Raw genomic sequence first — 15,656 nt, forward strand, 5'->3', positions numbered from 1 at the left:
GTAAGTCTGATCTTTTTTTGTGAGTTACAATTTTATTCTACATTTTTTTCCAGCTCTGTCTGTGATCTCTGTTAGAGCAGTTGGTGGTGGTAGCTGGGCACCATCTAGTTATGTTGGGACTCCGTCTGGCTTGGCTGTGGTAGTTGTGGTCCATTAGTCCTTTGGACTAATCTTTCCCTTGTGTCTTTGATTTTCTTCATTCTCCCTTGCTCCAGACAGGGTGGGACCAGTGGAGTATCTTAGACGGCTGCTCACAAGCTTTTAGGACCCCAGACATTCAGAGTAGCTCTGTTTTTATCTCCTTTTTTATATTGAAGTTTCAGGGGTAATTTCTTTAAAAAAAAAAAAAAAAGTATTGGCTGTAAATGCAGAGCCTTTTGGAGTCCCTGGGTGGTGTAAACAGTTAACACAGTTGCTAACTGAAAGGTTAGAGGTTTGAGTCTACTCAGATGTGCCGTGTAAGAAAGGTCTGGTTATCTACTTCCAAAATATCAGTCATTGAAAACCCTGTGGAGCATAGTTCTACTCTGACACACATAAGGTCGCCATGAGTCGGGAATCCACTTGATGGCAACTGGCTAACTGGTTTTGGCTAGGCAGATGAAATGAACGAAGTAGGCCAGCTGTCAGATAACAAGGTCTGGAGCAAGGTGAGGAATAGGCACAATGCTGCTAGATCAACTGATTTTTCAAGAGAAACCAGAAATCCAGATCTGTGTGGGATGAAATCAACATGCTGGCCAAACCATACATGTCTGTGGGCCCCCAGTTTGCCACCTCTGGCCTAGAAGGATCTAGATTTCAGGGAAGGCAAGGGGTGGATTAAGAGGAAGAGAACAGAATCCAGAAGGCAACCCCTTCCCTGCCTTCCCCCTGGCTTGACATGGTTGCCACACTTACTCAGCTCTGAGATGCTCCCCACACAGGTGGCCAGGAGAGACTGCTCCAGGGTCCGGAGTTCCAGCTGGGCGTAGGCATCGGCCCGCTCATCGTGGCCCAGGGACCCACCGTTGTAGGGACTGAAGTAGGCGGGGAGGGAGAGTACACCTGGGGAAACAAGGTGGATAGGTCACACTTGGGAAGGAGGAAAAGCTCCCGAGACCTCACCGGTGATGGCCAGGTCTCGGCCCTGCTCCCCTTCTCTTGGGAAAGCAGGTCAGCGGGCAAATCTCTTTTAGCCTTGAAGACATGGGACCTTTCACTGAGGATGGTGCTATGGGGTCCAAAGTAGTAAGGTGTGGCTCACTTGTAGCCGTGGTTTTAAGCAAGCAGAGACGGACTTACCTCCCTACCTTCCTTCTTTCTTCCTCCCTTTCTGCCTCTCTCTTCCTCTTTCTTTTTCATCCAATAATATTTATTAAGCAGTAACCATGTACCAGGCACAAAAAAAAAAAAACAGTGGGGGGTGGGGGGCAGCCTAAATGCCCTTCATGAGACAAATAAACGAACGATGAATGAATGTTGATGTCTTCACACAGTAATTCCTACACTACTGTAAATGAAAGAGTATGAGTTACCTGCATCAACATGGATAATTCTCAGGAATAGAATACTGAGCAATGACAGCAAATTGCCTGATGACACCACTGAGAGTGCTCTTTCTTGGAGCTGCACAAGGGACTGGCCTACTTAGGCTCGTGGGCTAAGAAAGCCTTCATTTGTTCATTCATTCACTCACTCACTGCTTCATTCAGTGACTGTTTAAAGTGCCTGACTTGGCCCAGGTTCCAGGATCACCAGGAGACCTAGCTTTATCTTCACAGGGCTCAAGAGACGGCTGAGTCAGAAGGGCCACATCACCCTCGGAGTCCTCTCACTTCCCCGTACCGCCCCCTCTCTCCTCCTTTAGGTCAAGAAAGAGGCTGGGGGGAAACCACAGAAAAGGGGCGCTGCCTTCTGACACCAAGAAGGGGTGCGTCCCACCTCCTGGCCAAGTCCAATTAGTGCTTTTCATTAACACTTCAACAAGAGAGAAGCAGAACTGTCAGAAACAATCCCAGAGGGTGACAGCTTGCACATTTCTCCCACTCGCTGTGTGGCTTCTTAGAAAGCACCAGAAAAGCGAAATCAGACAGGTTTAGAATTTCATGCTGGTTCTCAAACTTATGTGGCCAACAAGATTTTAAGTAACAATCAGAGCCTAGAACAGGGATTCCCAAATTTTGGTAACTGCTCTTTCTTTTATCGTTGCATCTACTTTGTCCAACCCCCTAACACTTTTTTTTTTTTTATTAAAGAAAAATACCCACAGGAATTTAATCTATCATGTTTGGGAAAATCTCTTAAAATTCCTTGAGATAACTGGAGAGCCCCTGGGATGTGGCCAAATCTAAGTTAGGGTTTCCTATCTGGCCCAGGAGAGATTCAGCAACTACAATAATAGCAACGGGGCATGCAGCACAGTGGTTAAGGCAGGGGCTTGGGGCTTGAACTTTTCAGTTTGTAATTCTCGCTCTGCCACTTAACCAATGGTGCAATCTTGGGCAAGTTACGTAACCTCTCTATGCCTCGCTTAGGAGCCCTGGTGGTGCAATGGTTAGCGTTCGGCTGCTACCTGAAAGTTCAGCGGTTCAAACCCACCTGCTGCTCCAAGGGAAAAAAGACCTGGTGATCTTCTCCAGTAAAGATTTCAGCCTAGGAAATGGGGCAGTTCTTTTCTGTCCTACAGGGTCACTATGAGTCAGAACTGACTCCACAGGAGTGGGTTCTGGGGATATTCAGAGAGTCTGAATAACTTGCTCAAGTAAGTGGTAGAGCTAGGATTCAAATTAGGTCTGACCGGCTCTAGAATGTGTATACTTAACCAGCTGCCATTGATTTGACTCCAACTCATGGTGACCCTATGTGTGTCAGAGTAGAACTGTGCTCCATAGGGTTTTCAGTGGCTGATTTTCCAGAAATAGACCACCAGGTCTTTCTTCCGAGGCACCTCTGGGTGGGCTCCAACTGCCAACCTTTCAGTTAGTAGCCAGGCATGTTAACTGTTTGCACTACCCAGGGACTCTCTCTAAGTCCAGAGTATGCTGAAAACACCACCAAGGCCTACCCATAGCTGTCCCTATTTGGTGGCGTATACATGTACCAATACTGCCTGTTTCACTCACGGATACCCTCTTGCTGAACCCTGCATGTTACTCTTCCTTGGGGTAAACACACGTGGCAGTCCAACTCCTGCCCAGGTGCTGGCAGTATTCTTTGACCACTCCATAGGTCAAAGGTCAGTATGTAGGAAGATAAATATTGCCCTCCTAGCCTGCCCTTCCCCTGAGCCTCCCCTTCATGCAGCCTCACAGTGCTCTGCCCCAGAGCTGCTGCCTGGGCATGGTAGAGGCCTACCCCTCTGAGCTTCAGCTACCCCTCCCATCACATCTGGAGCTGACTCGGGAAAGCACCGCATCAAAGCACTTCCTCAAAGTTTGTTTCTGTGGGAGGAGGAGGGGGCATGGTGGGGTCTCCCCCATCCCCCTGCTGGGGGCCCCAGTTCCCTAAAGCAGAAACCCTCCTGACAGCAGAGAAACCAAACACATTAGGAGGAACTGGCTCCAGGCACTAAAAAAGGGAAACTGAAGAAAAAACTACTCCATGACAAGAGAAAACCCACAGACAGACCAAACAGCTCGGAGAGTTTCTACACACACCCAGAGGCCTAGTGCAGGCCCCTCTCCTCCTCTTTTCTCCATTATTAACCTACAGAAACAACACTGGGGACATGTGGATCAAATTTACAGTGCTTAGGGCAAGGGAATAGGAAATTCAGCTGATTTGTCAAAGGATTCCCAAGGAGAAATATTATGTCAATGGATCCAGTAACAGGAGCTGGCAGCTCCATTAATAATTGTTCCCATTTTCCCAGTCATCACCACCCAAAGGGGCTCTCACTTAATACTGTAGCAAAAGTAATTATGAGCCTATTATTAATAATACTCACTGATAGCATCACAGCTTTTGCGTAGTACCTTTTACTTTTTAAAGACTTCACACTAATTTGTTCTTCCAACAAGGTAGCTGGAACGGCCGGTATAACAATGGCCACAGCTGACTTTCATTGACTGCTTCCTCTGTGTCAGGCCCTGTGATAACCACTTTATATATATTACCACGTTTAATCCCTCAAAACCCCATGAGGTACAATTAACTCTCAACCAACTTGCAGATGAGGAAACTGAAGCCTAAAAAAGTTAAGTGACTTGCTCAAGGTTACTAAGGGTCAGAAATTGAACTGGGGCTAGAACTTCAATCTCATGATTCTCAAACTGCCGAAATGTGATGATATTCTAATTTTGGCCACCTTGTCCTTTAGCGAGTTAAGTGGCACCTACAATATTTGAGAGAAGAGGGGTTCAGTTTGGGCCTGGGGTTTGATAGGAGGAAATTCAAGGTAAGATTCAGAAATATGACTTTCCTTCAAATGGGTCTCCAGGTACCTCCTGCCAAGGATCCCTAGAGGCCTCCCAGGAAACCCTACAGACCGAAATGGCTTTTTCTCTTATTCTGTCCGATCTTCCCAGAATTCAATCCCATAGCTTGCCTTCCAAATAGGCTCCTTAAGAAAGCTTTCTTTATGTCACTCCTAAATTCTTCCCTCTCCCACATAAGCTTGTTCCTTAGCAATTCTCACTGGAGATGGAAAACATTTGCTTTAAATGCTCTCGGCATTCTGAGGCCTTCTTTTCCCCACACAAATTCCCACACTTAAGATATGGGCCCAAGGCAAGGTCATCCTGGAAGAGGGGATTAAAAAAAGGAAAAAAAGGGCGTTTATTCCGCCCCCCTCCATTTAGTAAAAAAAAAATCCTTAGGGGAAATGATCTATTTCAGTCATGATGGAAGAAAGTGTGCTGGAATGTCTCCTATTATCCCTGTCTTAGTTAATACAGATGCCCAAAATCATCCCTGCTGAACTCTGTAAAAAGTTACAGAGAAAACCGGCAAGCATCACTCAGATTAGTGTTCCTGTGAAGTGAATCACAGTGTGGGCAGCAGTAAGCACGACCAAGTTATCCTTTGCCCACCTCTTCTACAAAACCAGCATTGCTCTTGAAACAATGTTCCACTCGAATATACTTTGTACATGGAGTCTCTGCATTTCTCAGTCTCTATGTAGAACCATAAACCATAATCTTCCATCGCTTAACTTTTCTCATTCTGGTTGTCCAACTCTTGAATCTCGGAACTCGTTATATCTTTCCCCAAAGCCACCTGCTCCACTGTCCTGAGTGCAGCACCAGGTCCACCCAGTTGTCCAGTGAGAGACCCTATGAGTCATTCTTATCAACTCCACCCTCCCCCACCAATCAACCACCAAGCCTTGTGGCTTTTACAGCCTAAATATCAACAAAAAATCTATACTGTCTTGACCTCAGTTCAGGCCACCATTTCTTACTCTGGTTGTGTCACTCTGACTTAATGCTCTGAAGAAATTCAAACTCCTTTCCACAGTTAAGATAGATGATACCCAAGGTCGAGAAGTGGAGTGTTGACATGCCACAGGGTTGGCAACCAATGCCACAAAACAATGTGTATTAATTGTTTAATGAGAAACTAATTTGTTCTGTAAACCTTCATCTAAAGCACAATAAAAAAAAAAAAAAAGGTAATATTCTTCTTTCCTTCTCTGAAATTTAGGGAGGAAAATAATCCTGCCAGAAAACTGGAAAAGTTCCCAGAGCCCCAGAGGAAATCAGTGGCGTTAAGAAAGCTAAGCACACCTGGTCCTTTTTCTAAACTACTTTGTGAATGCTGCTCACTTGGCTTTAGTCCTGGGGGAAGGACAACACTCTCCTTCCCAGGTTCCTTCCCAGGTGATTCTCCAGCCGTGCCCAGAGATGGCGCCATTTAGTTAGATGGGGAACACAAGACAAGGGCAGCCCACCTTCTCACTGGTGGCTGCCAACCAGGAATTCAACCCAGGTTTCAGCTTGCAGAGGCACCTGTCTTCTCCAGGCCAGCACCCAGCCAGAAGCAGACAGACTGCACACTGGTTGGTGAACCAGACTTTCAGAGTACAGGTTTTTCAGCAGCAGGGCTGAGCCAAAAGTCCGAATTGATGGGGATTTCATTCACTTCTCTGTAAAATATAGGTGTGGATTTGGTGGCTTCCCCTGAGGTCTCCAGCACTGGGATTCTAGTCTCCCACTGACCCCTGGGTGTGCTCTAGCACTGAAGTGTACCCCTGAAAGCCATTTTTTTTTTTTCCCTTTCCTTCCACCATTTAACTTCTGGATTGTCGACAGCAGAACAAATAAATCCTATTATTACCATTTCCTCTGGTTTCTCTTAGAGCTATAACAACACCCCCCGCCACCACCACATACAGTTTTAAATGTAAAGAAGATATCATTTCTGCATAAAACTGGATAGTTTTACAGTTCAGCTTTTCTGATCATTCATCAAAAAGCCATCAAGACTATAACATAACTGTCCTCCAAACTCAACAACCCACTAACAGAGCTCTCCCCAGACTAGTAAATGTTCTCTCTGGGGCAGAAGGACTCCAGTGGTTGCACATTTGTGTGTGAGAGGCAGTGCGCAGCACCCTCTCCTGCCCCTGCCCCCGCCCCCTGTCCCGAACCAGACCCGCCAGCCACCCAGCTCAGCGGTGCTGATGTGAATACAGCAAAGGCTACTGCTGGTCCTGCTTCTCTGAAATTAAAGCCGGGATGCAGAGGATTACTGTTTTACTGTCCTTGTGAGGAAACTTGGCATGGTATTTTCTGCAGAGCTGAAAGCTTGGGTGGGGTTCCATCCATAAGCTTCTGAAAATAAAAATTATATTGCTCCACTGAACGGTTTCCAAATAGCCCATATAATCCAGCCTCCCTCCTCCCTTTTTTTAAGAGTGTTTCCATTCTCTGATCTGGAAATTTTATATACCGTATACTGAATGCCCATTTGTTGTATATTAGTCATACTAAAACAAAGTGCTGAAAAGTTGAAGCAGGAAATTTTTTTTTTTTTTTCAGAGAGACCCCAACTGAGGTTCAAGGACAGATGATTCTAAAAAATATAAAACTTCACTGAACCGTATTTCTCCAGACATTCTAAGTCCAAGAGGTTGGGGAATGGGGTGTAGAGGCAAGAGGCAGAAGAAGCAAATGAGAGGAAAAATCTGGAAGTGGAATGAAATACGCCTGATTGATTGGTTGCCAATTATCCAAGTAAAAATGATTCACCAAGGATAATTGAAAGCTCATCTTAACTCTTGGACAGAATCCATCTCAAGATGGAACATGATATACTGTGAAGCCCAAGAGTTTAAGTGAGAAGAAGATGTTGGGGGACAGGGAGAAAGAAAAGTGAGGTTCTAAATTGGGTTTGGGAAGCAAGTTTTAATCTTGGGTTCATAATAACAGGAGTGGGAGAACATACACTGAGTTAACTATTCTATGCCAGGGATTGGACCAAACATGCATTTGAACGCATACAAAGACCCTAGCTGAGGGGCACTGTGAGTAACCCCATTTACCAATGGGGGACAGATGTTTAGATGGGCTGGGTCACTTGCCTACATTCATGAAGCTAGAAAATGGCAGAAGTGGGACTCAAGCCAGCCTGTTGGACTCTGGTGCTGCATTCATTACCCCCATAGTGCACTGCCTCTCACAGGGGCTGTGGTTGAGACTGAAGGATGCCAGGCTCCCCACTCGAACCCAGGGACAGGACCCTTCCTTCACCACTCACCACTCCGATTAGCACTACACTTCCCCTTCTTCTTTTAAGGTCAGGAAATTAAAAGCAAATAATAATCAGCTCTGGTTAACACCTCCCTCTGGCTGAGTTCTCAGACCGCCACCAGTTATAGGAGGTCTTCTGGTTAAGTCAGGCCCAGGGAGCCAGGAGCTCAGTAAAATAATAACGCACATTTATGACTGCCCAGTGAGACAGGGTCAGAGAACCCAGGGGAGATCAAAGGCTGCTGGAGTCCAACACGCTCCATGCCAGCATCCCCAATTCTCCCAAAAAGGGTGGTAAAAAGCAAACCTCACCCTGAATTTTGGACCAGATTAATCTCCCTTTGGAATCTTTTGACAGTCTTGGGCCTTCGGGAGCTGGTGTTGGGGCTGCCTCTTTCCCCTCCAGCTGACAGCAGCACCTTTGACCTCTGGCCTCAGGGCTGGCTCCTCAATTCTCAAAGGGTCTCCAAGCAGGGTAAGCATTCAAAGGGCGAGAAAGGGGCCACTAGGGGACAGATTAGCCAGTAAACAAGGTAAGCACGGGCTTACTTGTGCTTACTTACTAATCTCTGATATGGTGAAACCCATGTAAAATTGGTCACTACAGATTAGTAAGTAAGTACTAGTAAGCCCATGCTTATTTTGATTATTGAGTAAGACATCCCTGTCAGGGATTGTAAACTTGATGCGAGGCTTTGATTCTGTAAGAAGGTGCTGCGGGATTGGGGGAGAAGCAGAATCTCTGATGTGGTGAAAAAATGTGCAATTGTTTACTACAGATGACCTGGAAAGCAAGGTAAGCACTGTGCATACCTTGCCTATTAAGATAATTCGCCCCTGGTGGCCACCATAAAACTCAGACAGCCAGACAAGGCAGTGGGAGCTTCCCTGGAATCCTCGCTAGGAATGTTGTCTCATTGGTATTTTGGCGATTCGTTGGATTAAGGTAAATGTCATTTCTGTCAAAAACCCAGTAGGTAACTATTGGGTGTCTATTTAAAAAAAAAAAAAAAAAAAAGCAAGCTAGTAGATCACGGATTGCTATTTAATGTTTTTGAAGCAAAAATCTAATAAAATGCAGTCTGCTCGCTGCCATTTCCTCTCTTAGCGAGAGAGTAAAATAGAGTAACCAACCAGCTCAATTTCAGGAAATTAAACCTAAATGTGAACCCTGGAAAAACCAGCAACGGTCACAACACTGGGCAGTGAGGGCAGAGCATGAACATTAGAACTACTTTGTTCCTGCAGAAAAAGTTCTCTCTTTTATTTAGAATACTTTTTAAGAGATTCTGGGTGGCCTGTCTAAAGTATTGATGTAACAAATCAAGAAATTGACTGGCCCAGGAAGCAAGAGCCTAGGAACTACCACCTCTTAAGAAAAACCCACCCATGTCTATGTCCTTTGTCATATCTATGTCCTTTGTCATATGCCATCCTTGACCCCCAAGTGGGTGAGCAGACTAACTGCTGTGAGTCAAGGGCAACACTGTATCACTTTTGTATAAAGGCACACATCCAATGTGTCCTGCGTGCGCACACACACACGCTAAACAGAGAACTTAAGGATGGAGACAGAATAGAGTCAGCCCCATAAAATACCTGCCTTTTCTCTAACTGACGCAGCACACAGCCACCAAGGTAAGGGGGATTCTCTCTATTGCAGGGTTATAAAAATGCTTTTTGAGTTACTATGCTTTCTAAACTTTTTACAGTGAGTATGATTTATTGGCATTGTAAAAAGTGATTGTTACAAGGGAAACGGGTGCGGGGTGGTGATATTCTCAGAGAAAGGAAGGGTGACAGAATGTTTCTTCTGAACAAAGAAAATATCCATAACTTCAAAAATGCCAGAAAATTATTTATCTAAAATTAAATTTTTGAATAAGAAAAGAAAAAAGTACATGTTATAAAAAGAACAAAAAGTAGTCACCTATAAAGAGCCTAGAATGGAGGTCATCTGATATAAAAAATGGTTATTTCTGGGTAGTAGGATTTTAGGTGACTTTCCTCCTGTTATTCTTCAGCCTTTTTTAAACTGAGTAAATTTTTAAATAATGAGCATATATATTTTAACAGGAAGTCCCTGCGTGGCACGAACGGTTAAGCGCTTGGCTGCTAAATGAATGGTTGGTAGTTTTATTCCGTCTAGGGGCAACTCAGAAGAAAGACCTAGCAATCTACTTCTGAAAAAAATCAGCCATTGAAACCCCTACGGAGCACAAGTCCACTTTGAAACACATAAGGCACCATGAGTCGAAGTTGATTTGAGAGCAATTGGCTTTATCTCTCTCTTTTTTTTTTTTTTTTTTTGGATTTTAATAAAAACAGAATCATTATTTCAAAAAATCCCTTGTGAACTCATGGAGGTTAAAAATAAAAAGGTACACAAAAGGAAAAACTAGTTGTTTTTATAGAAACAGTACTTTAAAAGAAAGATAAGGCGTGAGGACTGACTGCTCAACGGGCATGATGTTTCCTTTGGGACGGTGAAAATACTTTGGAACTAGAGAGAAGTGGCAGCTTCACATACTGTGAATGTACGAAGTGTCACTGACTTGTACACTTTAAAATGGTTAATTTTATGTTGTGTGAATTTCACACAAAAGAAAAGAAAAGAAAGAAAAAAAAAAGACAAGGGGAAAGGATACTAGTGGAAGAAACTCAGGTAGAAACCATTCTCTGTCATTTACCAGGAGGTGAGATCTTGTCTGCATGCCTCATTCCAAGAACCAGCCCCTCTGTAGCCCAGCCTCCTTACCTGGCCACAGGTGGTAGTGACTCAGGGTGAGTCAGGGGCCCAGTCACCAGGGGGACTTCCTATAGCATCTTGCTGACACTCGGCCCAGCAATGCTCCTACCATGTTGAGCCTGTGGGACTGTCACGCAGCCAAGCAGGGGTCTCAACTTCCTGCACCTGCCACTACTTGTGTGGGCTGCAAGGTACTGGGATCTGAGATCAGGAAGAGTTGGGAAAAGTTCTCACTCCACACAGCCGGAATCACCACTCGTGGAAAAAGGCGCCTTGCTGCTGGGGAGTGGGGTGCAGGCGGGGCTGGGGGTGGGAAAGGAGGCAAAGCTTGTGTCCCAGGAGATTCCTGAGCTGCATGCCCCAAGGGCCTGTACTTCCAGCAGGAGAAGGAGGGAAGTGGGTGAGACTTCCAAGTGTTAGCACAGAGATGAAGAAAGGGATAAAATGAGACAGGGCACCCATAACAAGCCCAGGTCACACCTTTTAGGGGTTTTACAAAAAAAAAGGTACAAACATCCCAAGGTCCAGGGCTGTTGGCCAAGGTATTTATTAATAGAACATGAGTGCATTAGTCAGAAATTTACTGCACTGGAGTCCCTCTAACAAACAACCTACTGCAGTCAGCTTAGGTTCCCATTCCAAAGGGCTCTGACCACTAGTCTCTCCAGATGATTTAACAGCACTGAGTCAGAGAGCGGAAGTTCAAGATCCAGCTCTGTCACTTACTAGCTGTGTGACCTTGAGCTAGTTACTTAACCTCTCTGAGCCTCAATTTGCTTACCTGTGTAATAGGCCTTACAATAGCTCCTCACAGGATTGCTTGATGATTAAAAAAATTCACTCGGCAAAATGTTTAACACACAGTAAGCATGTAGTAATGAGGGGTATTCTTATGAATGGCCTCACTGAGCTCCAGGGCTGGTGGCTTTGGGAAAGGTATCAGCTGCCATATAAAAGCTCTCATCATCATTAAGTGCAAGGGATGACCTGACGGCAACTCTATCACTGTGATTTTTCTAAAGGCCACTGTGGTCCACACTCATAAAGAATCATGCTGTACTTACCGAAAACTGACCATTTATTCATCACTCATCTACTCGCTCATTTATTCAACAACTTATTTATTGATAACCTAATAATGTGCCAGAGTCCCTGGGTGGTGCAAATGGTTAATATGCTCAGCTGCTAACCGAAAGATCAGAGTTTCGAGTCCACCCACCAGTGCCTCAGAAGAAAAGCCCTGGCAATCTACTTCTGAAAAATCCTATGGAGCATAGTTCTACTCTGACACACCTGGACTCGCTATAAGTCAGAGTGACTCAATGCCAACTAGTAATAATGTGCCAGAAGCAGCTATGCTCTGGGGATATAGAACCAAACCAGATAGGGTACCTACCCTTAGTAAATTTATAGTCTCGTGAAGAAGGCAGAAAGTATACTACTGTGCACAAAAGAATTAACACAACAGGCCTGAGAGACTGCTATCCTTAGAAAGTCCTGCTTGTAAGGATGGGGCTTGGCTGGAATCCGGGAACTCGGATTTTGGGAGGGTTTCCACCATTCCCTAGTAAGAGTGGCTGATTGTCCCTAAACTGTTTGTACAAAATGGTGGTTTATGCTGAACATCTTCCTTCCCTCTGGAAGTCTGGAATTTGGGGTGCCTACCAATAAAAACCCTGGACTCCTACCAGTACCCCGATAGACATTTCACACATGGTGTCACAACTCGCTGCTGAGGGAATTAAGCGCATTCTGCGTGACTCTGCTGGGAGAGGACACTCAGAAGCTTGTGCCTGGTTTCCTCTGGACTTCGGCCTATGCACCTGTGCCTTTTGCTGATTTGAATCCTTTTGCTGTAACGAATCATAGCTGTGAGTAGGACTGTATGCTGAGTCCCCTGAGTTCTCCTAGAGATCATGGGACCTGGTGTGGTCTCGGGGACCCCTGAGACAACCTGTCAAGTCAATATTGTGTGAAAAGGGCTATACTAGAGTCAGCACAAAGAGCCCACAGGAAGGGTCTCCAATCTGGATTTGATTGGTCAGGGATGGCTTCCTGGAGAAAGTGCCATTTCAGCTGAGGCAAAAGGATGTGTAAATATCAATCTGGCGACAGGGTTGGATAGGCTTTCCAAACAAAGGACACAGCCTGTGCCAACGCCTGTATAGGGAAAGGTCTGGCGCAGGATAGTCTGGGGAGGGTTAGGGTCAGGAGGGATTCTACAGGACTTGCCTTGAAATTGTGTTTGCATAGCAAGCACATTATTGGTACTTAGGCTATATGTTCACCTGGGGTAGCTTGGGGAGGGGCTGACTAACGGAGATCATTGCTCTCTGCCCCCACTCGCTTTTGGTGCTAATAGAAACACAGGGGTCAGCAAACTTTCTATAAAGGGCCAGATAATAAACATTTTTGACTTTGCTCTGCTGCTAACCAAAAGGTCAGCACTTCAAATCCACCAGCTACTCCCTGGAAGCCCTATGGGGTAGTTCTACTCTGTCTTACAGAGTCACTATGAGTTGGAATCAACTCTACAGCAATGGGTTTTTATAACACCAGCTTCTGTGGAGCCACGATGGTGCAGTGGCTAAGCACTTGGCTGCGAATCGGAAGTTCGGCAGTTCAAACTCATCAGGTGCTCTGTGGGAGAAGGATGTGGCAGTCCGCTTCCGTAAAGATTACAGCCTTGGAAACCCTATGGGGCAGTTCTACTCTGTCCTATAGGGTCTCTATGAGTTAGAATCAGCTCAGCAGTGGGTTTTATGACAACTACTGAACTCTGCTGGTGTAGCATGAAGGCTCACAACATAAGTGAATGGACATGGCTGCATTTCAGCGAACCTTTATTTATGGATGCTGAAATTTGAATTTCGCATAATTTTCGTGTATCATGAAATAGTCCTTGTTTAATATTTTTTCAACCACTTAAAAATGTAAAAACCATTCCTAACTTGTGGGCCATACACAAACAGGCAGGGGTTCAATTTGGCCTGTGGGCAGTGTTTGCCATTGAAATCTACCAGCCCCTCCTTGGAAACCCTATGAGGCAGCTCTACTCTGTCCCATAGGTCACTATGAGTCGGAATTAGCTCGGCGGCAATGGGTTTAGTTTGTTTTTGTTTTTAAATAATCCAGAGTTCCTTAGAGAGATGAAGAATGTGATGGGTAGCATGTGACAGGCCTCCTGGGGAGGGACAGGGTGGAGGCACCAATCACCAAGAGTCTAGGAGGCTTGGACTCTGTCCTGAGGGCAAAGAGGACCCAGTGAAGTGTTTTAAGCAGATGAGTGACAGGGTCATACACATTTTTGACAGATAAATCAGGCAGCACTGTGGGAACGACATGGGAGGGTCCCTCCAGCTCAGAAAGGCCCATGCTGGCTGATGACATGCTGTTTGCCAGGAAATCCACAACCCAGATTCCACTCAGGCCACTGCTTAGGGATCTCATTTCCATAAAGCTGATCCTTTCTTTTAGCTTTGAGCTAAGCGCTTAAACATTAAAAGTAGAGGTAGCAGAGTTATACTTTTTGGAACTCAGAATTCATTAAGGGACCACTTTTAAGCTCAGATAAGTGAAAAACATGTTTGACTTCCTATAAGACTTGTCGAGTTCCTGGATCGACATTAAGCAGCAGCAATTGTCAATCCATCAGTCTCTATCGGTCAAAAAGGCAGCCTGCCAAGAACTGGAGAAATTCTGTTGGCTCACTTACAGTGTGTCTCACAATCTGGACCAGAGCAAAGACACCCCAATTCTGAGTGTGCTGGGGATGCCAAAGTCCAAAGGTAATACCCTTCCCTTTGTAACTCACACAAAGTGCGCACACACACACACAGAGAAACATATACACACAGAGAAAAGGTTGCTTGCAGACAGTAAAAATACCTATAGACAGAGAACACATTCTCCAAGGCCCTGGGAGTCTCTGTCCCAAAGTTAATTGATGGCTTCAAATTTGGAATAAGTATCTGAGAAGGCTAGGGAGATTTTAGCACTGTGCTGTTCTCATCATTCACTCACTTATTCAAATATTCATCACATGCCTATTAATTACACTGAGCTTGGTGCTAAGAATACAGAGGTGAAGATGACCCAGGTTCCTGCTCTAGAGGAGGAGGAAAAACATACAAATAATTAAAATGCACCGTGATAATGCCAGCAGCAGTCAAGAAATCAAACGACGTATTGCATTGGGTAATTCTGCTGCAAAGGACCTTTTTAAAGTGTTAAAAAGCAAAGATGTCACTGAGGGCAAGGTGTGCCTGACCCAAGCCATGCTATTTTCAATCGCCTTATATGCATGTATAAACTGGACAATGAATAAGGAAGACAGAAGAAGAACTGATGCCTTTGAATTGTGGTGTTGGAGAAAAATATTGAATATGCCATGGACTGCCAGAAGAAAGAACAAATCTGTCTTGGAAGAAGTACAGCCAGAATGCTCCTTAGAAGCGAGGATGGTGAGACTTCGTCTCAAGTACTTTGGACATGTTATCAGGAGGGACTAGTCTTCGGAGAAGGACATCATGCTTGAAAAAGTAGAGGGTCAGCAAAAAAGAAGACCTTCAATTAGATGGATTGACACAGTGGCTGCAACGACAAGCTCAAACACAGCAATGATTATGAGGACGGTGCAGGACCGGGGAGTGTTTTGTTCTGTTGTACATGGGGTTGCTGTGAGTCGGAACCAACAATGCTCGCAGAGGAGTCTGTAGCAGGTACTGGAGCTGCGAGGGCAAGTCTGAAGAGAAGGGTTTTTGCTATGTGTTGTCATATAACAGGATGTCAATAACAGGCTGCAGTAGAAAGCCCGCTTTTACTCAGAGACCCCCAAAGGGATTTCACAGAGTTTATGAGAAGCAAACACTCCCTGGTCATCTCAGTGGTGAATGCATTACACATACCAGAGTGGGGGAGGGGAGTAGAGGAGGTGCAAGGGAGAAAGCACTTTTACAGAAAGAAAAGTTCCTGCAGAATGGTCATTCCAAGATGGGTACATCTCTCTAAAACCTTACTATGTCATCATGTCACTCCCAGGATCTTGAAGGATACCCTGACCGCTTCCTACAAAAACGTGAGAAAACAGTCAGCGGAAGCCTGCAACCGGGCTGACCCTCTCAGTGACCCAACCAACACCGCTCCTTCTCCTGCCTGGCTAACAGAATGCCAGCTCTGTTTGGAATGGCTGTGTAATAGGAGTCCCTGGGGACACCTTCCCAGGCGTCTTCATA

General features: G+C 45.2%; 1 protein-coding gene across 1 annotated transcript in view; it reads right to left on the minus strand.

Annotated features, from left to right (window-relative positions):
- ABTB2 (ankyrin repeat and BTB domain containing 2) overlaps positions 1–15,656 on the minus strand; it is a 198,657-nt gene that overhangs the window by 55,152 nt on the left and 127,849 nt on the right. Inside the window, exon 2 of the mRNA XM_049889385.1 lies at positions 901–1,047. Within this exon, the coding sequence (XP_049745342.1) occupies positions 901–1,047 (147 nt within the window). The remainder of the gene's footprint in view (positions 1–900; positions 1,048–15,656) is intronic.

Source organism: Elephas maximus, chromosome 7, assembly GCF_024166365.1.
Source record: "Elephas maximus indicus isolate mEleMax1 chromosome 7, mEleMax1 primary haplotype, whole genome shotgun sequence".
NCBI classification, from domain to species: Eukaryota; Metazoa; Chordata; class Mammalia; order Proboscidea; family Elephantidae; genus Elephas; species Elephas maximus.